The sequence below is a fragment of the Lepidochelys olivacea genome, assembly GCF_965140295.1.
Source record: "Lepidochelys olivacea isolate rLepOli2 genome assembly, chromosome: 4".
NCBI classification, from domain to species: Eukaryota; Metazoa; Chordata; order Testudines; family Cheloniidae; genus Lepidochelys; species Lepidochelys olivacea.
The window spans coordinates 64489969-64513863 of NC_140414.1; the positions used below are offsets into that span (position 1 = coordinate 64489969).

General features: G+C 41.2%; 1 protein-coding gene across 5 annotated transcripts in view; it reads right to left on the reverse strand.

Moving 5' to 3' along the window:
- Positions 1-23895, reverse strand: part of SH3D19 (SH3 domain containing 19) — a 120434-nt gene that overhangs the window by 18409 nt on the left and 78130 nt on the right. For 4 of the 5 annotated variants that reach the window (XM_084626278.1, XM_084626277.1, XM_084626281.1 and 1 more), the window contains 7 exons: positions 13651-13758; positions 10201-10313; positions 7169-7227; positions 4046-4310; positions 3362-3430; positions 3057-3197; positions 410-482 (listed from right to left, as the gene is read on the reverse strand). In XM_084626278.1, the coding sequence (XP_084482404.1) occupies positions 410-482; positions 3057-3197; positions 3362-3430; positions 4046-4310; positions 7169-7227; positions 10201-10313; positions 13651-13758 (828 nt within the window). The remainder of the gene's footprint in view (positions 1-409; positions 483-3056; positions 3198-3361; positions 3431-4045; positions 4311-7168; positions 7228-10200; positions 10314-13650; positions 13759-23895) is intronic. The other variant, XM_084626279.1, reaches the window with a different exon arrangement.

The following is a 23895-nucleotide window of genomic DNA, read 5'->3' on the forward strand; positions in this document are numbered from 1 at the left end:
GACAGTATCATTTCAGTTACAGTCAGTGTCAAATGAAGTGAATTTCTCTAAGTAAAAGCTTATTAAATATACACCATACCCAAAAGTTGAATCAGTTTTTAAAAATCTTTATTAACACGGGCATATGGTTTGATATGTAAGCTTTAACTCAAAATTGGTCTCAGCTAAAACCATGGATCAGAACATCCACACATTCAGGGTAAGTTTGGATCCAAACTTAGCAACCTGGGCTCTGCAATTGCATCACATTTCAAGTTCCTGTGAAAAATCAAAATGCTACATGCCTTTTAAACCTCAGTGTTCCAAAGAGCAGAAGAAAAGTTTTGACTATTTTCTTCTCTGCTTTGGTAGCACATTTTACACGATTAGTCAAACTATCCACTTATTGGTATTATTTATGTGCACTCACCTGCTGGAAAGTCATGCAGCACTACAGCATGAGGAGCACTTTTGTCAGAAACCCTCTCAATATTGTTTGAATCCTTACAAAAAACATAAGCAATTTAGAAATCATGAAAGATATTAACATGAACATTCCATTCTTGATTCTGAAAGATTTTTGGCTGTGTACACAATTCCATCATGCATGTATGATTCCAAACGGTCACCTTTAAAGAAAGGAATTATTATTACACATACATTAATGGGCCTGATTCTTCTCTCACTTATACTTGTTTAAATCAAAAGTAATTCCACTGAATGCAGTCACCCAGGTGTAGAACCAATTTAAATGAGAAGAAAATTGACGCAGTGTATTCATATCCAGTACGTCTTATCCGACTGTATTACAACAATTTTGAGTTTCGCAGCACACTCTATCTGGAGACTTTTGCCATGTTATTCTAATGGTACCTCCTTTATACCCCTTAAAATCTCTATAGCCCTTTTCTGTCATAGTAAGGACTCTCACAGTAACTCTTCCTTCTTCCAGGAGCGCCAGACTTTGCTGCTTGATGGCAGTTATATCTTCCCCCCCTTTTTGGTTTTTGGCCATCAGCTATGTCATCTCCATAACACGTGTCGCTCATGAAGTGTTAATCTAGAGGGTTTTTTACGTTGCAATGCAAATAAAGACACTCTACTGAGAAATGATTTGGTTGCAGCGGCACATGACATTCAATGTAAAACTAAACAGATATTAAATTTCAACATCGGCAGGTCTTTGAGTTTGCAGATTCCATGAACATGTGATGTTTCACATGAACATTTATTATATCCATGAAATTTTGGTTAAGTTGGGGATGCATTTTTACATTGACTAGTTCCTTTTCTACACCAGAAAAAAAGTTTCTAAAAAATTTCTCATTGTTTCTAACATCAAGTTCGGCTGAACAAAGGTTAGCAACATTGTGAGCCCTAGTACAGATGGGATATCAGCTGTCCCCACATTAAACATCACATCAATTATGCTCAGAGCAGTTGTGTGGAATATGAAAAGGAGTACTTGTGGCACCTTAGAGACTAACCAATTTATTTGAGCATAAGCTTCCATGAGCTACAGCTCACTTCATCGGATGTAGCTCACGAAAGCTTATGCTCAAATAAATTGGTTAGTCTCTAAGGTGCCACAAGTACTCCTTTTCTTTTTGCGAATACAGACTAACACGGCTGTTACTCTGAAACCTGTGTGGAATATATATATTATATATACACACACACACATAAATGAAGTTTCCCTAGGGAAGACAAAATGTTTTCATGCATTTTGAAACTCTGGTGAATTTTGAGCTGGGATTGGCTGCATGGTTAAAGTCAAGTAGCTATAGTCATAGGATATTCCTGCTGGTTTCCTGATTGGCTAAACACTCCTCGGTGCGTGAATCCGGGTCAGCAGAAGTCATTTTGACTTATTTTCTCAGGGCTTGTCTACAGTACAGCATTCAGCTAGTTGCACTTCAGTTGCTTGTATTGCACTAACTTGAAGCACCAGTGATTGAGTGTCTCACTCTCAACCATTTTAAGGTTTGCCCTCAAGTCCACACTAAATCAGCCCTAAACAGATTAGAGTGGGCGATCATAAATTCATTCATAAACCTTAGTTGACCAGCTGAGAGCCCTCACTCTGCCCTTTCTGCAATGCGCCCCAGGTTAGCCCTGCCTACTCAGAAATATCCTCCCAGTCATACCTCCACCCCTGCAGTGCAGGTCCTCACACAGTGATCTTGCCGTGGATTGCAAACTGAGACTACCTCAGCCCACCTGTGATTCGTCAGAGTAAGATCATCAGCTAGTAGCCCATCAGTGGTTCACTAGTTAAGGAGCACCATATTGCTGGAGGGATGGGTCTATATAGGAGTTGGGGGGACCATGGCTGAGTTATGGGGGAGATTCCATAGTAGGGGGTATTGCAACAGAGAGAGAGAGAGAGCACAGCCTCATCAGATCATCCAAAAAGGTTGGCAGACTGACTTTTCTGAGTGTATTGGGGTAAGTTTATAGGGGAAATACTGAGGGCTGATGAATAATTGCTTTATTTGAATATAATTCAATGCAATACAAAGAGTACATAACATGAACACAGTGCAAAAACTGAGCAATGTGAATTACAATGTACTGGAAATAAATGTATTCTTAATATGTATTAAATAAAAATTGCACACGTTTGATAAAATCATAGAATATCAGGGTTGGTAGGGACCTCAGGAGGTCATCTAGTCCAACCCCCTGCTCAAAGCATGACCAATCCCCAACTAAATCATCCCAGCCAGGGCTTTATCAAGCCTGACCTTAAAAACCTCTAAGGAAGGAGATTCCAACAGCTCCCTAGGTAACCCATTCCATTCCTCCTAGTGAAAAGGTTTTTTGTAATATCCAACCTAAACTTCCCCCACTGCAACTTGAGACCATTACTCCTTGTTCTGTCATCTGCTACCACTGAGAACGGTCTAGACCCAACCAATGTGTTGCTGAGAGCTTGGAGTTGCTATTCCTATTATTAATCATTTTACCGTTGTGCCTGAAACGTGCTAAGCACTGTACAAAATGCATAGCAAGGCACAATCCCTGCACAGATGAGTTTACCATCTAAAAAGATTTAATTAATTCTTAATGTTTACCTTTTGCTTGCTTTTCAGATGCTCATCTCGGCGGGTGATTATCTTCATATGAGACAAGTGCACTTTGCCCGTTTCCCCTCCCTTTTGACACTTGAAGTAATTGCCGTCGATCTGCTCCAGCAGCACAAGAACATCCCCACGCTTTAAGGTACAGCAACATTTTTTGAAACCAAGAGATTTAATAAACCAGTATTACATTTTTCAGAGTGTCACCTTTAAAGCTTAAAGGAGTTGATGCTTTAACATAATAAAAGACTAATGATTTAGCATTAGGGAGAGAGAGAGAGAGAGAGAATTTCTTTTACCTTGCAGCTGAGTTCTCCAGGGTTTCTAGGAGAGAAATCATCCTTGGCAATTCCATGAGGCACAGGCAGCTTAAACAAAAATCCAGACAAATTATTCACAAATCAAATGAGCTCTCACACTACTAAACACCTGAAATTCATGCTGCATGAGCACAAGAGCCTATACAGTGATGCAATGTAATATAGATACACCCACCTTTCCCTCCTATGCATTTTGGCCACTGGACAAACAATTTAGAGAGAGATTTTCAAAGGTGTTTTTTTTTTGTTTGTTTTTTTTTTTTTTTTTTTAAGGAAAATGGGTATTTAGCACTTAAGTGCCATTTGTGCCTTTGAAAAATACCACCTATACAATACAAGTCAGAGTTTAAAACCAGCTAAGGGTGCATGATCAGAGGGGACAAGAGGCCTTTCCCGTATCTCAGTCCTTGCTCACCCCACAGTGTAGCTCCCATTTCCTCCTAGAACCCCTGGTTCGTTCACAAGACACCCAAAGGCTGTGGAGAAGGTAAAGAAGGAAGCAGATATATATAGATATATATATATATATAACACCACCACTACGAAAATATGCTGAAGGTGAGGAGCAGCAGACTCCTCCCTCACAATAAAGCACCTTATACTCTGTACTGGAAACAGCTCTATCCTATATGCAAAAGCCAGGCACAATATCTCCACTCTCACCATGTATTTATTGTAGAGACTATGTCCTGGTTTAGGTCGAGGCGGTAATGCTGGGTCTTGATTTTTTAAAACTTGACTCTTTGCTCTCTTGACTCCAATTCCAAAGATGTCATGTCTTTTATGGAGTGTCAGGTCAGATGAGGATCGACAAAAAGGGTCCTTTTGGGAAGAGGTTTTGGTTCCAGAGTGTTTTGGTGGAGGTGGCCTTCCAGGAATGCCTTTAAGTGGAGGCAGTCGAGCTGGTACAAGTTTTCCATCCACAGGCCTAGAGATTGGTTGAATGATCAAGAGAAGTGTGCATTTTAAACGAGCATATAAACCCCTCTAATCTCTGAGACAGCCACACAGCATTCAATAGGGAAATATGATTAATTGAAACATGAAGAACAATACAGTAGAATCTGGATTATTTGAAGCTCTCTGGAAACACCTGAAACCTCTGGATAATTGGGGGAATTGAATAATCTCAGAAACCGTCTCAGTAGGGTTCCTTGACTGCAGATTTCATATCCTGCTGGCCAGTTCCAATTACAGGGAGCTGGCTGGTTGGCTGGCTTCCCCAGGGCCCTCTAACTAGGTAAGACTTCAGCCAGGCCACCTACCATTAAAGAGCTTTGTCTGAAGCCACCCAGAGCTGAAATGCTTTGAATGAGGTGCTTTAGCTGAAGACCTGATGAGCATTTCTGGTTCACCTGGACTTAGGGAATCAGTCTGGCTCATTTCTTGGTATCTCACTTATCTGAAACATCCTGTCATGTGAACCAAGTCATGCCCCCAGCTAAACTGATGGGACAAGAACCTACTTTGGATAACAGACTTCATCAACCATTTGCCACATGAGATTATTCTGTACAGAAAGCTACATTCAGAATGTCCAGGCTTCCTGGTTAAGTTCTAAGTATAAATTTTCAAAAGTGCCCAAGTGATTTAGGAGCCTAAGTCCCATTGAATGTCTATAGGACTCAGACTCCTAAGTAACTTGTACACTTGAAAATGTAAAAGAGCTAAAAAAATGGTGCTGTCTATACTGTGTATTCAGGGAGTATGATTTTCAAAGGCTAAGAATGTGGCTAAATCAATAACTTGTGTACTCAAAAGGTACCTCTCTTCTAAATAAGGACTGCTTTCCTGTCAAATTTCAGCTTTGTATCCCTAACTGGATAGGCACTAATGCTGTTCAAAAACAGGATGCGTTTTGGGGTTTTTTAAAATAACGGAGAAATCTTTATGCAACCTTGAATATAGTGACACTGATATTATAAACACCACAATATTACATGTTTCCTCTACAATTTTCTCTGGCATTTTTTTTAAAGAGGTTCATTAGTTCAACACAAACAAGTATTCACTAGCATGAATTCTCAAAAGGTCTGTAATAACAATAAGCCACAACAAGGTGTGTATTAATAGGCTTTTAGCCTGTGCTTCTGGTATTTTCATCAAGTGCCTTCAACCACTCGAGAAGAGTATTAATAAGCTTGTTAATGCACCCTCCACATGTTCTTTATTGCTATTACAAGATGGGCTCTAATCAATACACAGTTTTGTGAGGATTTATGCCAGATATCGTTCCATTATGAAAAAAGCCTTCTAAAAGAGTAAGTGAATATAGTAGAAAAATGGTTATATACTTTTCTCAAATATTTTGAAAATATTTATTTTAACCCTTTCTCTCTTTTTTCAGAATTTCCTGGACCTTCACCTCCCTATTCCCGTCCCTAAGAAACCCAGCTGTCATTTCAGCACCAGTTAATGGCCTTAAGTCCCCCTTCCTTCAACTCACTTTTGTTTAAAAAAAAAAAAATAATGTGAATGAGAGAAATCTTTCCATCTATGTTCAGTTTCTTCCCCCACCCCACCCCATCCCTAACCTCCCTCCAAATAAGCATTTTAATCTAAAACGACAAACATACAATTAGGACTGTTCCAAATCTGAACCACAAAAATAACCAGATTTTCAGCCCACTTTTTGTGAGGCAATATTATCAAATATCCAGCCTAAGAGATCTCATGACTGGAAAAATCACAGGGTTGTTATTAATCAGAGGTCTTTTGTGAACTTGAGCGGAAAGGGAGGGGACAGAATTTCTATCTACTGGGTACACAAAGAACATGAGGGAGAGGTCAAGCATGATCTAAAACTAAATAAAGGCAAAAAGTGATCACATATAAAGAGAAACAATGAGTCATCTCATTTGCGCTCAAGGAAACTCTTCTGATAAGCACTCTAACATTAGGAGATGCACTTAAACTTTCATAACAGAAATAGAGCTTTATTATCATGATACCCTAAGCAGAGTAAATTCAGTTCCAGGATCAGCTCAAGCCTCCTGATATAGGAAGGGGGAGAGGGTGATATAGTAAAACTCTGTGCTTTGGTACACTACCAACTATAAAACCCATACATAGATATCCGTGCCTAAGTGGCATGAGCTTAGCAGCAGATTTTCTACCACCCACCAACCTGTCCCTGGCAGTCAGTGGAGCCCTGGCCCAGGGCTGGCCTGCTTCCTTTTGCCTGTGGGTGCTACTCCTCTTCCTGTTGCTGAAGGGGTTAGGGAGGCTGTCATTCCTCCCACAGTTCCACTAGGGTTTCGGGACTGAAGAGTAAGCAAACAGTGGAGGTACTATACATAATGCATCTAGAGCTTCAGAAAGGCAGCTGACCTGGCTCCTTCCTCTTCAGCAACAATTCTTAGAAGGGCAACGGGTCCCTCTTTGCTCCCACAGCCCAAGCCCAGCCACAAGAGCAAGTGAAGATAGCTGTTGATAATCTTTTCTGTGGAGGAGAGGATGGTCTCCAGCTCTATCTGCTTTTAATTATGGACGAAGGGGCTAAAGCTGAGAGAACAGAGTGGCAGTCAAACAATAAGAGGAGAGCTAAGTTGCAATCTTTCTAAAGGCCTCCCTTCACCACCATACCAATTAGCCACAATATGGTGTGCATTAGTTGGCTATTGGTGCATGCCTAATTTATTAGTGATTATATCAAAAGCACAACTTACACAAGCCTACTGTCTTAATAATATACAATTGATAAGTATGCATACTAGACCGACTAAGCAAACCAACCCAGTAGCTAATCTCAGAGCCCTGAAATTGTTACTTAGAAATTCTACTCACCTGGGGGGCAGCACAGGCTCTGTCCAAGTAGTACCTGTTGGATCTGAATGTTCAGATTCCTACAAGAACACAAAAATGCAATTTCAGTTTATTTAAGAGACATTAACAGGTTACTGTTTAAAAAGATGCCTTTCTTATTTAAATTGTACTAAACAGAGAAGAACTTCAAATCAGAGGCCAAAAGAAGTCTACCAACGGGAACTTTTTAGGGCAATGCTGTACAAGGAGATATTAATAGGAGCCCTGGGATGAATTTAAGAAGGGGAAAAATTAGGCTGAATATCAGGAAAATTGTAAATATAATAATAACTCTTAGCTTGAGGGATAATATTTCTCTCTCAAAAAATGTGGTGGGAGCACCATCACTGCGGACATATAAAAAATAGACTGAACGATGCACTAGAAAAAATATTGTATGGAAGAAACCTGCACTGGCAGGGGATGGACTAGATCAGAATTGTGTTGTCTCGAAGTTACTTGACTCTTCTACATTCTCTTTCAGACAATGGCTCTCTTTGCCATGCAGCTAATAGGGCGATCATGTCATCCCTGGTGGTGAGGATTTCTTCTTATTAATAATAATTATTGGTATTACCATAGTGTGTAGGAGCCCTAGTCATGGACCAGGACCCCATTGTGCTAGGTGTTGTACAAATAAATAATAAAGATAAAGTCTCTGCCCCAAAGAGCTTACAATCTAAGTATAAGACAACAGACAAGAGAGTGATACAGACAGATGGGGGAATATAAGGAAACAATGAGTCTATTAATATTGGTCAGCATGATGGTCAGCCTAACTGTTGTCAAGTTTTTTGTAGACATCATGGCAAATTAGAGTTTTAAAGAGGGATTTGAAGAAGGATAATGAGTTAGTTTTGCAGGTGTTTATGGGGAGCTACTGCAAAGTATGTGGGGTAGTATGGGAGAAAGCAAAAATGTGCTTGTTTGAAAATCTATCAAATGGGCGATGGAGGCTAGCATCATGGCCTAATCAAAGGCAGGAGTCGACTTCTCAATACTGAATGAGAGAAAATAGGTAGGGTGGGAATAGGTGGTGAAGGGCCTTGAAAGTGAAGACAAGTAGCTTAGATTTGATATGATAGAGAAGGGGGTGCCTGGGGAGGGATGCAAAGAGAGGGATGACATGGTCAGAGTGATGGGCTAGGAAAGTGATTTTGCAGCAGCATTCTGAATGGATATGAGCAGTGCAAGACTGTATTTGTCAAGGCCAGAAAGAAGGATGTTGTAGCAATTGAGCTGGTGAGAGCCTGACAAGGGTTTTAGCTGTGTGGGTGAATATGAAAGGCCAGACGTTATGCAGAAAGAATCTGCAAGACTTAGACATAGCCTGGATGTGAGCACCTCAAGAGAGATCTGAGTTGAAGATGACAACCCAAGTTATGGGCCTGAGTGACAGGTGGGACAGTGGTATTATCCACAGCGATCAAGAAAGGGGGCTTGGGTGGGGGAGATTAAAAGCTCTGTTTTAGCCATATTGAGCTTGGCAGCATGACATCCATGAAGAGATGTCAGAGAGATAGGCCAAGATTTTAGTTTGGACAGAAGGAGACAGATCTGGAGTAGAGAGGTAGCTCTGTGAGTTGTCAGCATAGAAATGGTAGTTGCATTTGTGTTGGTGGATGCGATTACACAGAGATAAGGTATAAAGGGAGAAGGAAACCAAGAACAGAGCCCTGTGGAGCCCTCCTGGAAAGCCAGAGGGGGGTTGAGGAGGATCCACTGAGGGAGCAATTAAGAGAAGACCAAGTCACAGGAGCCAATTGAGAACAAATTTTCAAAAGAACTTGGTGCACTGTGTTGAAGGTGGCTGGCAGGTCAAGACAGATGAGGATGGAGTACTGGTTTTGAGCCTTGGCTAGGAAGAAATGTTTAGAAACTTTGGTGAGAGCAGTTTCAGTGGAGTGCAAGGTGCAGAAGCTGGATTGGAGAGGGTCTAGGCAGGAACTCGGGGAGAGGAGCTCCAGACTATGATGGTAAGTATGTATTCAATAATCTTAGAGATGAAAGGGAGAAGGGGGGCAGTAATTGGAGAGGCAAGTGGGATCAAGGGTGCGTTTTTTTTTTTTTGTTTTTTTTAAAGAGAGGAGAGACTAAACCATGCTTGTATTGTGAAGAGAAGCATTCAGAAGAGATTGAGAGGTTAAAGAGAAGAGTAAGGGAGGGAATGAGAGTAGGCACGAAGGAGATCAGGAGATGGGATGGGGTCACTCAGGCAAGTTAGAGGCGTTAGAGGAGGAGAGTAGATAAGAAACTTCTGAATCTATGACCATGGAGAAGAGAATCAAAGCAAGGGGAAAAGAAGGCAAGACATTGGTTTTTGTTTTGCCTTTGTAGGCCGCATCCTTTTACAGATTATTCCGTGATACAGATTATTATTATTATTACAGTGATAATACAGATTATTCCGTACTAGTATCTTCTCCTACTAGCACATCACTGATCATGAGTGAAAAGTAGAAGAGATGCATTTGAGAATAAATTATTGTTCTCAGGCTCTGGATAAACTAGTGGAAAATGTCTATATAATGCAGCCAGAGGTGAGAAAAGGTTGCTGTCAAGTTCCCCTTTATCATCTGAAGCAATTTTTTCCCTCTCAGACTGGCATACAGACAGAGAGGTGCCTCCTTTTCTGAAGACGGAGGATGCATTTTCAAAGGGGTGTGTGGGAATTTGGCCATGTTAATCCTATCAGTTTAATGCCCTCTGCAAGGCTTTGAAAGTTTACCCCAGGGAGCATGACTACAACTGCTAAAGTACAGAAAACAGAAGATAAACATGATCAAAGCATAACAAAGTGTAAATCTAAATCAACCAAGTGTTTTCCAGCACTGACAACAACCTAAATGATGTAGCTTAATTAAAAAATAAAATATGGAAGAAAAACATATGAAATGCCTTTTAATTGAGAGTAACATCCCCACCCCGAAACTACTTATTTCACTTATTGAGCAATTTGTTACAAGAGACTGTTTGCTTTGCTAACCAAAGGATGTAATACGGGTACAACTTACCCCTTTTCTTGTTTGTTTGGCATTACTAGGCTTTCCAGCAACAATCCCAGAGGTGCTCCCAATTGGTTTTTCAGCAGGAAGGGGTGGAGGGATATGTGGAACTTCATTTAAGGCTGGAAAAGTGTTAAATTGTAAATCTAATAAGTTCTTTGTAGGGACCAAACGGGAGTATAAAAAGATAGATATTAATGATCAAAATGGATTCCCCAACACTTCTTTGTGATCACAACTCCCTTAGCCTGTACAGGTAGGATATAAGCAGGAACACTGGAAAATACTAAGGAGGTGCATAGGAAATGTCCCCATTTTGAGAAACATTGTAGGACTTTCCTTATTGTGTAACCAATCTGCCTTTAAATCCAAGGACACTGGCTTTTTCCTCAAGTACGGTGAGGTTAGGGCAGTCTGGAGAGAGTTTAGTGTGGTAGAGGTGAGAGAACAGAAGTGAAGAGAGACAGGTATGGTTCCTGCTATTACAAGATGGAGGGGTTCATCTCTAGTCCATCAATAAAAGCTACTAAAAAGAATTTAATGATTCCACACCATTGGCTTTAAATGCACTCTCTGATTGAAATCTGTAAAATGTTTGCACAAGTTCTGCCAATATACTTATCCATAATGCGTCCGTACAGACTGGGACATTTTTCAACCTATTTTACAAGGTATTTGTGTATTCAAATAATGCACCTAACAAAGTCTGAGGCAGTTCTTTAAACCCGCTGGGCTTCTACCCATGCTCAGAACCATGTAAAAAACGCTTAATGTTAGCCTAGACAGTCTAAACATTTAAAATCTTTTAAAGTTATTTTTAAAAAGACCAAGTGAGAAGTTACCATCCAAATGAAGGCCTAGAGTCTTATCTTACGAATCAGCTGATCACTGCATGAAGGAAGCTCTCAGGAGAGAATGTGGGGTTATTCTATTTAGCATAGAACATTTAACTGTATCTCAGTGACCTGAAAGTCTGGATTGGAATTTTAAAAAACCAAACAAAAAACTCCAAAGGCGAATCCATCCCTTAGACACTGAGTAGTTGGAGACTAAGCAAAGAAGAGCTAAGTTAGATAAGCAAGAAAGCTTTATTAAGCCAGTGTGATGGGGACTAAAAGAAGGCTTAACTGCAAGAGAGAAATCTCTTCTTAACATACTGATTTTAAAAGAGCATTAGAGAGTTATTTTTACACACCTCTTTCAAATCCTGATACAGATGGCTTAATTTTCCACTCACATCCCTTTCACAAACAATATTGCCAACCCTAAGAGTTCAAAAATCAGAAGACAGGTGATGTTTTCACCTCTGTTCCTTCTCAGGTTTTACACTTGGGCGGTGGGAGGGGGAGCAGCTTTAACTCCCAGTTGGACCTCCACAGATGCCCAGTGACTGGGAGTTGCTGAAGGGAGGTGTTGAATCAGTAAGTTCCTAAGAACCTGGCCCTTTCCTTTTTTTGACAGTGCTATTCATTTGTTCTGCTGTGTTGGCTCCGTACAGGAGCCATCTCCCTCCATAGCAAGTGGGGCTGAAGTCACCTTGAACCACTGCTGCCTGATCTTTTCTGGGGGCAGGGCCCTCCAACAAGGTTTAGTCCAGCCCAATCCCCTCATGATGACAAGGCCTTTGTGCAGCTACAACTGAGTCAGACTGAAACCCATGACAGCCTCGGTTGCTGGCTTGGCATAGGGGTGACTGAGTGGCATCGGTGGCCTGATCAGAATGGATGATCTGGTGGTCCCTTTTGGCCTTAAGCTCTATGACACTAAGGCTACATCTACACTATGAGATAGGGGTGTGCTTCCCAGCTCACATATACATACTATACTCATCACGTACAAAGAGCAGTATAGTCACGGTAGCATGGGTAGCGGCAGTGAAGGGACGGCTTAGCCATGCTGAGTACATACTCACCGGCTTCAGGCAGGTTTGTACTCGGCATGGCTAAGCCGTGCCTGCGCTACGGCGACCTGTGCTACAGCTACACTACAATGAGAGCTGGCACGAGCATGCGTATATGAGCAGGGGAACCACACTCCTAGCTCGTAGTGTGGACGTAGCCTTAGTTTTTGCAACAGCTCGCATTTGATAATAGGGATAGTTGGCTCCACTCTGGGATCTGAAGAGCTTCACAGGCCACTCTGCTTACTGCCCACTTTCCCCCTTTACCTCCATTTCTTTCCCAGTTGCATTCTCTTGCTGAGTGGATCTTCACACCCCTCTACCAACTGAGAGAGCATGACTGAAGCCCTTGGGGGGCAGTTCAGTTGCCACTAGAGAGCAGCAAGAGACCGTATTATTTGTCTTGCAGCTAAAGAAAAAAAAAAATCTGTCTGGACACGCATATTAACAATCGAAACCTGAGAATTACACTGGGAAGGTGGAACACACCTATCTACCGTCATTAGGCTCTTACAGCCGAGGGTACATATGATTGTGCAAACCAAAAAGGTTATTACAAATTTTGAAATAGATTTTTTTTTACAGCTTTTCTCTGTATTTTTCTAACTATTTCCACTGAATTTCTTACCAAAAAAAAAACACACACACCACACTAGAGTTTCAGTGGAAAACTAAACACTCTTTTGGAAGTAGTGATGTAAACGTAAGGAGAGGCTAAAACACCACCACTGGGGTACCATGCTACTACAAATCTGACACAGTGTAGAGGTATGTGGGTTTTGAGTTGATTTTAATAATCTCCTCTTGCGTAATTTCTCTCTTTTGCTTGTACTTTTGGGCCCATCTATGAGGGATGTGATGATTCCTCTGTTTTGGGAATCAACCCCAGGGTGAAAATTTTTAGTTTACGAAATCTGAATCTTGGCAACATGCAATAAAGCACTCAACAGATTGAAGATTTCAGCACTAAGACATCTAATGCTTCTCCTCTGCAACTTGCCTGCTTTGTGAGGGCTAATCAGTTCCAGCTCTTGGTGGCATGGATTGGGAGATGGAAGACATTGTGGTTAATGGTCAAGATGGGACCAAAATGCCACTTTTGGTATCCAAGGTTTGTGGTGCTATTTTTTTTTTAATTATTTCTAAAAACCACCAGCCAAATGCCAGTACTTGAACAGCTGTGGATTTTAGAGCCAAAATAATTTAATCCCTGTCAATATTAAGCAATGAAGTCATGTTTACATCTTCCTAGAAAACTAACGAAGAGTTTAATACAAAAGGCGTGAGCTTCCATAGGAGTGTCTACATTTGCTAGAGAAACAAAGTTAGCATCTTTATATTAAACTATTCTTTAATTACCATTTTCTAGAAAGATGTAAACATGACTTCACTGTTTAGTATTGACAGGGATGAAATTATTTTGGCTAAGATTTTTCTAGCAGTTAATGAAACTAGCTTTAGGTAATTCAGTATTTCAATAGTGATTTCTGATCAAATGATTTATTTATTGAAGTCTCTCTGAAAACTTCAGATAAGAAATAAAAGTGTGAAGGACTTACATTTCCCTGGTTTAGATGGGATTCTGATCACCGTAGGCTTTCGTGCTATAGCTGGTTGAACTGTCTGTTCCTTTGCAGGCTCATTTTTGAAGGGGAATTGAAAGGGATCTAATGAAAAAACACAACTTATTTAGCATGTCTTTGTTAAACACACACCTTGACAGACACTTCATTCATTATTCAACCACTTGTATACTTCACGACTAAGGGAAAAATCACCATCTCAGTATCGAGAGACAATAAATATAAAGCTAATGAAAGCAGATTACTTTGCCCTTAGTAAATAATGTACTTTTTTCTAAAAGTGCACTGAGAAGAGATTCAAAGATGAGTTAACTTAAACCACGTTCCAAATGCTTTTCAGGACTATTAAAATCATAGTCCAACAGCAAATGCTCCTCTGGATAACAATGATTTAGGAAGTCAGTACAGCTTTAGGGAAACATGTTCCAAAGCAGTTGCTCTAATATGGGTGTGAATGTATCTGTAAAAGAGCTACGTCATCACACAGAAGATAAAAGATCTACCAAAAGCAAACAACATACTCCATTGCAAATATTAGGCTCTGGTTACAAAGTCCTTTTCGTGCCCCCTCCATCTCTTAATAAATGGCTAAGTCAGGTTTTCCTTGAAATTTGTGTTGCTTTTTTACAGATCATAATCCTGAAGTAATGCGGAAGGCTTGTCTTGTGGTTAAAATATAAGATTAGAGTCAAAGCTGGGTTCTGTTCCTGGCTATGTGACAGACATTCCTTGGTGACCCTGGGCAAGTCACTCAACCTTTCTGGGCCACTGTTTCTCTATCTGTAAAATGGGATTACTTCCCATGCTTAACAGGAAGTTAACACTTAGTTGATTATGGTTTCTGAATTGTTCTGATACCATGCAGAACACGGTCATAGAAATGTATTGGGATAAACAGATAACTCCTTATTCTGGCAGGACTCCTATTGTCTCCATGCCAAGGAACATGTATCTATTTTATATCCACTCCATATTATCAAGTACTATTTCTTCCATCCCCATACACTAAGATGCCAACAATTACTGCACTATAATTGCATCAGATGGAAATGGGAAATGTATTCTGACCAACAAATTCACCATGACTCCCATCCACCATTCACACAGAAGCCCCTGCAAATAAGCACTGATCTCATGTGGCAGCCGTTTCAGATGTGTGCTAGCTAGACAAGATGTTATTAAGTGTCAGAGGCACTTAAATAAGGAAGCACAGTGGGTGTTCCTTTAAATTCTCCAGTTTCTTCTTTTCATTGAAGGCAGAAAAGGGCAAAGTAGAATTAAAGGAAATGCACTCACCAGAAAATGACAGCCTCCCTGGGGTAAAATATAAAATCACTTCTTTAAGTTAACTTTTCAAAATTTACATTAATAAAAGACTGTGGGAGGACAGCATTTCTTCTAAAAAATTGTAAGTAACGGAATCTGATGCAGTTTACCAAGAAAATGAAATATTTGCTACCTAAAGATTTAAATTAGAGTTTTTAAACATTAAAAAAAAATAGTGTTTACCTCTGAATGGTCTTGTTAAAAATCACATTTTCATTTAAATGCTTTCAAATTTGGATTACGGATGGGGGGCGGAGAGGAGGTATATTCTAACTACATCATTCCATTAAAAATAGGCCCAATGAAGATAATTTCACTTAGAGAATATTCCCTATGGTAGCCAGTTTCTATATTAGAGCTGAACAGGTCACTCAAACACCCCCTCAATATATACTGTTTTGTACTGTGGATCTCATACAAATATCTACATCCACACATTGAGCTGTCTTTGTAAATGGGCATTTTGTTGAGGTCACTAAGAAGGATTTTTCAAAAGCTGTATATTGATACCCCAATCTTGCAAAGATATATGCAGAGTTAAGTCAAATGGGACTACTCATCTGCTTAAAGTGAAGCCCATGCCTGTATTTTTATAGGATGGGGACATAGGTTGCAACAAGCCCCTAGTTGTCAACAGTTTCCATTTTTCTCTCTCCACCCCTTTTACCAATATTTAGTGCTGTTCTAGAGAGACTGCTCTACACAGGTAACCCTGAAGAAAAAGTCACCATTAAATCTTCATCTATGTGGTATTTGTCACAAGGCTAAGAAAAGCATTTTTTGGAACATGAATTTTCCACTCATTATCTTATGTTCAATAATACTATTGTCACCTCATAATTAGTTTAAACCTCATTAACTTGTTTGTGTCATTCCTTTCCCCAGAGTTGTGTTAGTGAAAATTGTCTGGTACACTACTATGCTGCTTTGTGTAATGGGACTGACAGCATATGGATTTTTTTAAAGGTATTTAACAACAATTGGGCATGGTTTGAGCATGATTCAAAAAAGTGTGAAAATACGCTCACAACTTGAGTAAATTAATCTTCTAGTGCATTCTTCAGATAACACCAATATCAGTAGACTACTATCATTTTTGTTTAATAATCCTTTTATATGCTTTTCACAGCCTGTATTTTCCAGAGTCTGACTTTTCTGTCACTGCAAATAAAAGAGTTTATTTTATAACCTCCCTTTGATAACATATTCCCCTACATATGTGCTTAAATTGGGGGAAAATGAAGTGTACATCTGACTACCATATATATTTTCTCTTCGTTCTACTGGCTTAGAAGAGACAGATATATTTCACCAAGCCATATTTTACCATCCTTGTTCCACACCAAAAAATAAAGGGATGATGTAGCAGATATTTGCCTTTATTTCAAGGAAGATGGTGGCTATCTTTCTGAAGCTGTTATTGTTAGTCCATAGCTAGGAGACAGTAAGATGAGCTATCTGTTTTATGTTCCTTTCATCTCAGAAAAGTAAAAGATGTGACAGATACCTCAACAAAAATGGGGGGAACCTCCAAACAGGCAGGTCGAGGAAAGTGGGAAATCTAATATTTATTATGTATTTTTGAAAAAGCCACCTGGTTTTGACTAAGTCCTGGAAATAGTGCTCTCAATACATCCAAGAATGACATAATAGCCCTGGGAATGCTGATCTGTTGGCATCATAACATTACTATTTGTGACAAAGCTCTGTCCTTGCCTCCGTGAGTCCCACGTTTCCTGGCGGATTTTGCTAGCCTCAGAGACTCACTGTGACCCTGCAAGTAACCCTTCTCTCTCTAGAGACAAGGGTCACAGTCTACTGAGCCATTTTCATCATAAGCCAGCGAGGGAGGTGATGAGAAGCTATCCTTCCTTGCACAGTCTCTGTTGTCTCCCAGTCTCAGTGATTAATCAGGGGGCAAAGGTGGGGGGGGGGCCCGGGCCCACCCTCTACTCCGGGCTCCAGCCCAGGGACCCTAATAATATCAGCTATGGTAGCTGACCTCTTAGAAACATGACATGTACAATTCCCTGGGCTACTTCCCCCACAGCAGCCCCCACTTCCTCAAGCTCCACTTCACCCTTACCTCAGGGCCTCCTTCCTTGTGCCTGATATGGTGTGTACTACTCAGCCTCTCCAACAGCACAACTTCCTTCCACAGCTCCTGACATGCACACCCACCTGACTGACTGGGAGGCTTTTAACTAGTTTCAGCCAGCCCCTGATTGGCTTCAGGTGTCCCAATCAACCTAGCCTTCTCCCTGCCTTCTGGAAAGTTCATAAAAGTGGCCTCAGGTATCTTAATTGACCTGGAGTAGCTACAGTTTCACTTATCCTGGTACCAGGGATTTGTTTAGCCTGGAGCTAATATATCTATCTCCCACTACTTTTCTATAGCCATCTGGCCTTGCCTCGTCACATATTACAGAAGTATGCACTGCGTCTACTTGAAATGTTTAATTATATATTAAATAAGCTACTGGACTGAGACACACACAAACTCAAGATGGCTATCTGGGTCTTCTAGAATTAGACCACCCTCTTTAAAAAACACAGAGAGATTTATTAAAATCTCATCTCGATGAAACCACTTCACAGCCTGAGTAGAATCATGCCTATCCACACTTAAGGGGAGACTTTCAAGGATAAACCTAGGTGCTGCCGGAAATATGGTTGGAGATTCAATAGACAGAATTCCAAACCAAAATGGAACCAATACTGAACCAATGCTAGTATGGTGATAGGTGGTACAGTGCTAATGGAAGTACTGCCTGGTGGATATGTTAAAAAAAAAAAAAAAAAAGGGCCTGACTGCTCAGACATTACAAATTGCCCCTATTTGCAAGATTTGAGGTATTAACATAGGTGTCCTGCCTAAATTCCTCCCAAAATTTCCCCTGTATTTTGATTTGGAGAAGTTATTGTTTTTGTTTTTAAAAACCATTCCTGTCATCTTTCGGCTGCATAGTCCACACTAGCCTTTCACTGGTGGGTGAGTGACCCCTAATATACACCATTCTCCAGCAGGATAGGTGCTATGGGCAAGTTCTGCCCACACCTGGTTGCAGGTAAAATCCACAGTGAAATCCAGTGCAGTTCAGCTGCGCAGGAGGCAGTATTTCAGGAGCTTGCACAGGGGTGTGTAACATATGCATGCTCTGGAGCCCAGCTGTAAGAAAATTTCCTGTGGTGCTCTTCATTTTGTGGCTTTTGGGATTAGTTAGGAGAGGAAGTCAGCTGACCCATCCCTGTGCAGATCTGGGGAGGAGGGACAATAGGGCTGCAGAGACCACTCCAGATCAAACACTGGAGTGGCAGCCATAAAGTTGATCTGCTGTCACTGTGGGGTATGTCTAAACAAAGAAAAACCTGTGGCTGGCCCATGCCAGCTGGCTCGGGCTGTGGGGCTGTTTCATTGCTGTGTAGACTTCTGGTCTCAGGCTGGAGCCCAGGCTCTAGGACCCTAAGGGATGGGAGAGTCCCAGTGCTTGGACTCCAGCCTGAGCCCAGAAGTCTACCCAGCCCCACAACCCAAGCCCCACGAGCCCAAGTTGGCTGGCACGGCCTAGCTGCTGGTTTCTAGTTGCTGTGTAGACATCGGGCCAGAGTCCTGGAAAGGAGGATTTCGTCTTTCCCTGCCCACATAGAGACTTCCAGCAGCCAGCCCAGTTATTCAGGAAAGCATACAGGGAACACACCCTATGGCTCCTGTTCAGTAAAGCACTGAAGACTTAAAAACATGCTTCAGATCCAAGATCACCTCCTCTTATAAACTGCAGGATGAAATGGACAAGAACTCTCACTTCCACACTCACTAAGAGAAGCTACATTCTTCTAAGGCTAGGTCTGGCCCAAACTAGGCTAGAAGCATGTATAGAAGTGCCAGATCTCCTATTACAAGGAAACAATTAAAAAGAAGAAGCCAGGCAATGTCCCATAGCAGACAGGTCCCAGACTGTATATTTTTAAGTAACTCAGGGAATATTCAAATGTAATTGTTAATAGATCTTCTTAATTATCTTTTGCTCTAATGACCATATCCAAGCCACAGGTCACATCTAGTTACCACGCTTCCCCAAAAATACAGAAGGGTCCATACTTGACTGACTGACAGAAGATGGTGGCTCTTTGTTTTCCCTGCAGACAAAATTGAACATTCCTACTATAATTATGAGAGAAATAGACATAATATGAAATGCAACAATAGCCATGCTTGTACAATGGAAATACACTAATGCGATGGAGCTCATGAAGGAAACCTCTCAGCTCCAGATGTACGATATGCTATTTCTGTCTACAAATCAAGTCAGTTCCTCATAAAGTGCATGGTGTATATAGCTCTGGTGTATCAGGAACATCTCAATTAGTGAATGGGAAGACATTTTTTGAAAAAGATCTGAATCTAACCATCCTATCAGGAAGGCAAAAAATAAAATAATTAGCAACTCCATTCCATATAAAACTCCCTGTAGCATAAAGGATTTCTATGTAAAATCATTTGAAGGTCTCTAATTTAAATACATGTTTTAATAACTCAACTGCATTATTTCCCCATCTTAAAGAAACTTGCATTAGACTTTATTTGGTCATTTGTAAGCCCTTCAAGACAAGGGGCATGTCTCCTTGCCTATCTGTTCAGTGTCAATGCTGATGCTGTAACACAGCAGTTCTCAAACTGTGGGTTGCGACCCTGTTTTAATGGGGTCGCCACGGATGGCATTATATTTGCTGGGGCCCAGGGCCGAAGCCGAAACTTCATCTCCACCACCCAGGACCGAAGCCCAAGCCCAAGCCCCACCACTAGGGGCCGAAGCTGAAGCCTGAGCACACCGACTGAGGGCTTCAACCTTGGGTGGTGGGGCTCAGGTTACAAGCCCTTGGGCTTCGGTTTTGGCCCCCCTACTAGGGGTGGTAGGGCTCAGGCTATAGCGTTGTCCCCGAACCAGGACAGCGGGCTTGGGTAGGCTCAGATCTCAGTCCCTCCTCCCGGGGCCGTGTAGTAGTTTTTTTTGTTGGAAGGCGGTCATGGTGCAATGAAGTCTGAGAACCTCTGCTAAACATATTATAACAGCAACACATACACATACCAAAGTGTGCAGTAAGAGATGGTGACAACATCAACCAATGGTTTGCAGTGACAATTGGAGTAAGGCAAAGGTGCATTATGTCCCCACTATTGTTCGCACTGGTCATTGACTATGTCATGAAGAAGGCAACTAATTAATTTTATGGATAAATGATTAAGCACTATTGGATGACCTCGTTTTTGCTGATGACATTGTTCTATTTAGTTCAGCGCATCCTGTAATTGAAGAAAAGTCCCAGCTTTCGGCAGACACAGCAAATGAGCTGATTTGTTTATCAACAAGGGGAAGACAAAATATACTGCTATCAATGTCCCAAAAGCATCCATCAGAGTAGATGGAGATGCTAGAAGAAGTAAATCATTTTACCTGACTAGGGAGTGAGGTGTACAGTAATGACAAGCAATGAATATCAAAAGCAGCATTTTTCAAAAGCTTGAAAAGATTTGGAAAAGTAGCATGATTGACACTGATACCAAAATACAAATTTTTAATATCAGCATTGTGTGTCTCTTCCTTTATGAAGCAGAAGCATGGAAATCCACGACTGAAATTGATAAGAAGATTAACTTGTTCCAAAGTAAATGCCTAGGGAAAAGCTTCAGAATACAATGGAAAAAGAGTTTCTTGCAACATCAAATATTCTAACTAAAGCAAAAGAAACTAAATAATTTAAAATGGTAAGACAACGATGATGGACATACTTAGGACATGCTTTAAGGATGCCACCAACACTACTTCCACCTGGGAAGAATAAAAGAGAGCGATCTAGGGAAACATTATGCACAACAATGGAGAAAAAGCGAAATCCACCAACATGACACTCAAAAGTCTGAACAGACCAGCACAAGACCAAAGTACACTGCAGAAAGTTTTGGACACCCTATGCATCTGAGGGTACAGGAGGATGAACACCATATACATGCTATGGGTGAAATGGGGCTAGGATTTCCATCCTAAGTCTTTGTAAAAATGGATTTGTCAGATGCAGAATCCAACTGGTTGATTACTGAAACCTCTGACTATATGAGGTCACAAATGCACAGATCATAACTTGGAAAAACAAAAAATCCCGAACACCACAAACTGTTATTAAAGCACTAACACTTTAAGAACTACACTCAAAATAGATGCTCGTACATTTTGAGTGGTTGACTTTTGGCCTCTCTCTCTTCCTGAACCTTGAGTCATTTCATTATGATATAAACCCAGGCCTTGTCAAGGAAGGTTTAGGCTGGATTGGGACTCAGGAGATCTCGGTTGGAATTAAGGCTCTACCTCCTATATAGCCTTTGGAAAGTTGCTTGGGGTTTGTTTTTCATAAGTGCTGAACACCCAATGCCTCCAACTGAAGTTGTAGGTGCTGAGCACTCTTAAAAGTCAGGGCTTTAAGCTTCCTGTACCTCAATTCCCCACTTGCAAAATGGGGATGGAACACCTCTCTACCTCACAGGGGTGCTAAAAGGATACATTCATTAATGTTTATATTAGTTTTTAGCAAGCTAGTTGAATTGCTGTGATGCCACAGAATCTGTTTCATCATGTGTGCTTACATTTGTGTTTGACTCACTCTTTCTGTAGAACAGTTTGCTGTGTTATATTTGGGGCAGGTTCTAACTAAATCAGCGATGTATCTGTACAGTGTTAATTCATAGGTCTAAGCACCAGACAAGCATATTTTAGCTGGTTTCAGAGTAACAGCTGTGTTAGTCTGTATTCGCAAAAAGAAAAGGAGTACTTGTGGCACCTTAGAGACTAACCAATTTATTTGAGCATGAGCTTTCGTGAGCTACAGCTCACTTCATCGGATGCATACCGTGGAAACTGCAGCAGACTTTATATACACACAGAGAATATGAAACAATACCTCCTCCCACCCCAATGTCCTGCTGGTAATAGCTTATCTGAAGTGATCATCAAGTTGGGCCATTTCCATCATCTAAAGTGATCATCAAATTTGTGCTGGAAATGGCCCAACTTGATGATCACTTTAGATAAGCTATTACCAGCAGGACAGTGGGGTGGGAGGAGGTATTGTTTCATATTCTCTGTGTGTATATAAAGTCTGCTGCAGTTTCCACGGTATGCATCCGATGAAGTGAGCTGTAGCTCACGAAAGCTCATGCTCAAATAAATTGGTTAGTCTCTAAGGTGCCACAAGTCCTCCTTTTCTTTTTGCATATTTTAGCTGCATTTCAGAAATATTAAGTTTCTGTACATTATAATTTGTGATGTAAAACTGTTCTTTTACAAACAAGTCGTAAGTGCTGTATCCCAAGCACCACCTACAAAAGCCCTTTCTTCTGTTCTAGGGTTGCCATAGCAACAAGTGTGGAGCCCTGGCATTTTGCTATGTCATTATTCATTACAAATGCAAAGGTCTGGGGAATTGGGAGCAGATTATAGCTGTTCTTCAGGTCTTTACAAAGCATTTTACTGTGGATTCATCTGGCTAACCTAAAGCTGTTCCTATGTGAACATGGAAAGCACCTAATGTTAGTGCAATATGTCACCATATTTTTTACTGCGCAAATGCTTTTCTTGTGGATCCTTTGTTAAGTCATAGTGCTGCCAATAGTAACAAGAGATGGGGGCACGATTCTGAACTCACCAACAGCCAGGCAACTTTACTGATTTCATTGGTGTTAATCCTGATTTACACTGGTGTTGAGTGAGACCACAGGCAAATCCTTTTGTCTTCTGCAGATAGGAGGTAGGGTAAGCAAACAAGCCTACTTCCTAAATTAACAAAATCATTACCATCTGACTACAGGAGAAGTCAGACAACTAAAGTCTAGTTTTTCTATACTGAATTTTTGAGTTTGTAATTAAAATGTCCACCTTGAAAAATTGAACCCAGTATTCTTTTCATATGTGTCCATAGGATAACTGTAAGCTATCAGAAAGGTGAACAGAATGGTAATCTTCTTTTCTGGTGGAGTGCTGATTTTTCTGGCAATTTTCTGTGTTAGCACAGGATTTCTGGTTCAATATTTATTTAATTTCTCTTGGATTGGTGGGGCAATCTGTAGCATATGTAGCTATGATTCTTCTTCAAGTGATTGTTCACGTCGATTCCAATCAGGTGGGCGCGCGCGCTGCGTGCACAGTTCTCGGAAACTTTTCCCCTCAGCAGCTCCTGTCAGGTCGGCCAGGGAGCCCCCTGGATTGGTGCCCTCATGGCGCTCAATATAGGACCCTGCTGACCTGACCCCCCCCTTCTGTTCCTTCTTGTGTGGCGGCATTCGAACTACGTTTTGCTTGCTTGCGAGTGTTCCCTTAGCCATTACGTAGTTCCACGATATGCATCCGATGAAGTGAGCTGTAGCTCACGAAAGCTCATGCTCAAATAAATGGGTTAGTCTCTAAGGTGCCACAAGTACTCCTTTTCTTTTTGTAGTTCTACAGTTTTTCTTTTGTATTGTAGTTAATTGTGTAGTAGTTAGGATAGTCTTGGTGAGTGGGTTGTTCTCCCCTCACCCTGCCTTGGGCTCCAGGGCATGCCTCAAGCCCAAGGATTTAAATCTTGCGGTGTATGCAGGAAACCTATGCCAAACAGCGACCCTCACGACTCGTGCTTGAGGTGTCCAGGGGAGGCACACCAGTCCGAACGCTGTAAGATCTGCAAGGCTTTCAAGCCGAGGACTAGGAAAGAATGCGACTTCTTTCTGAGGCAACTATTAATGGAAGCCGAACTCCGTCCAGCAGCACCCGACCGCCAACTCCCAGGCCCCAGCTCAGTGTGGAGTGCCCCGATGTCAGTCCACAAACTGGTACCAAGGAAGGACTCTGGTGCTAGAGACCCTCGGTA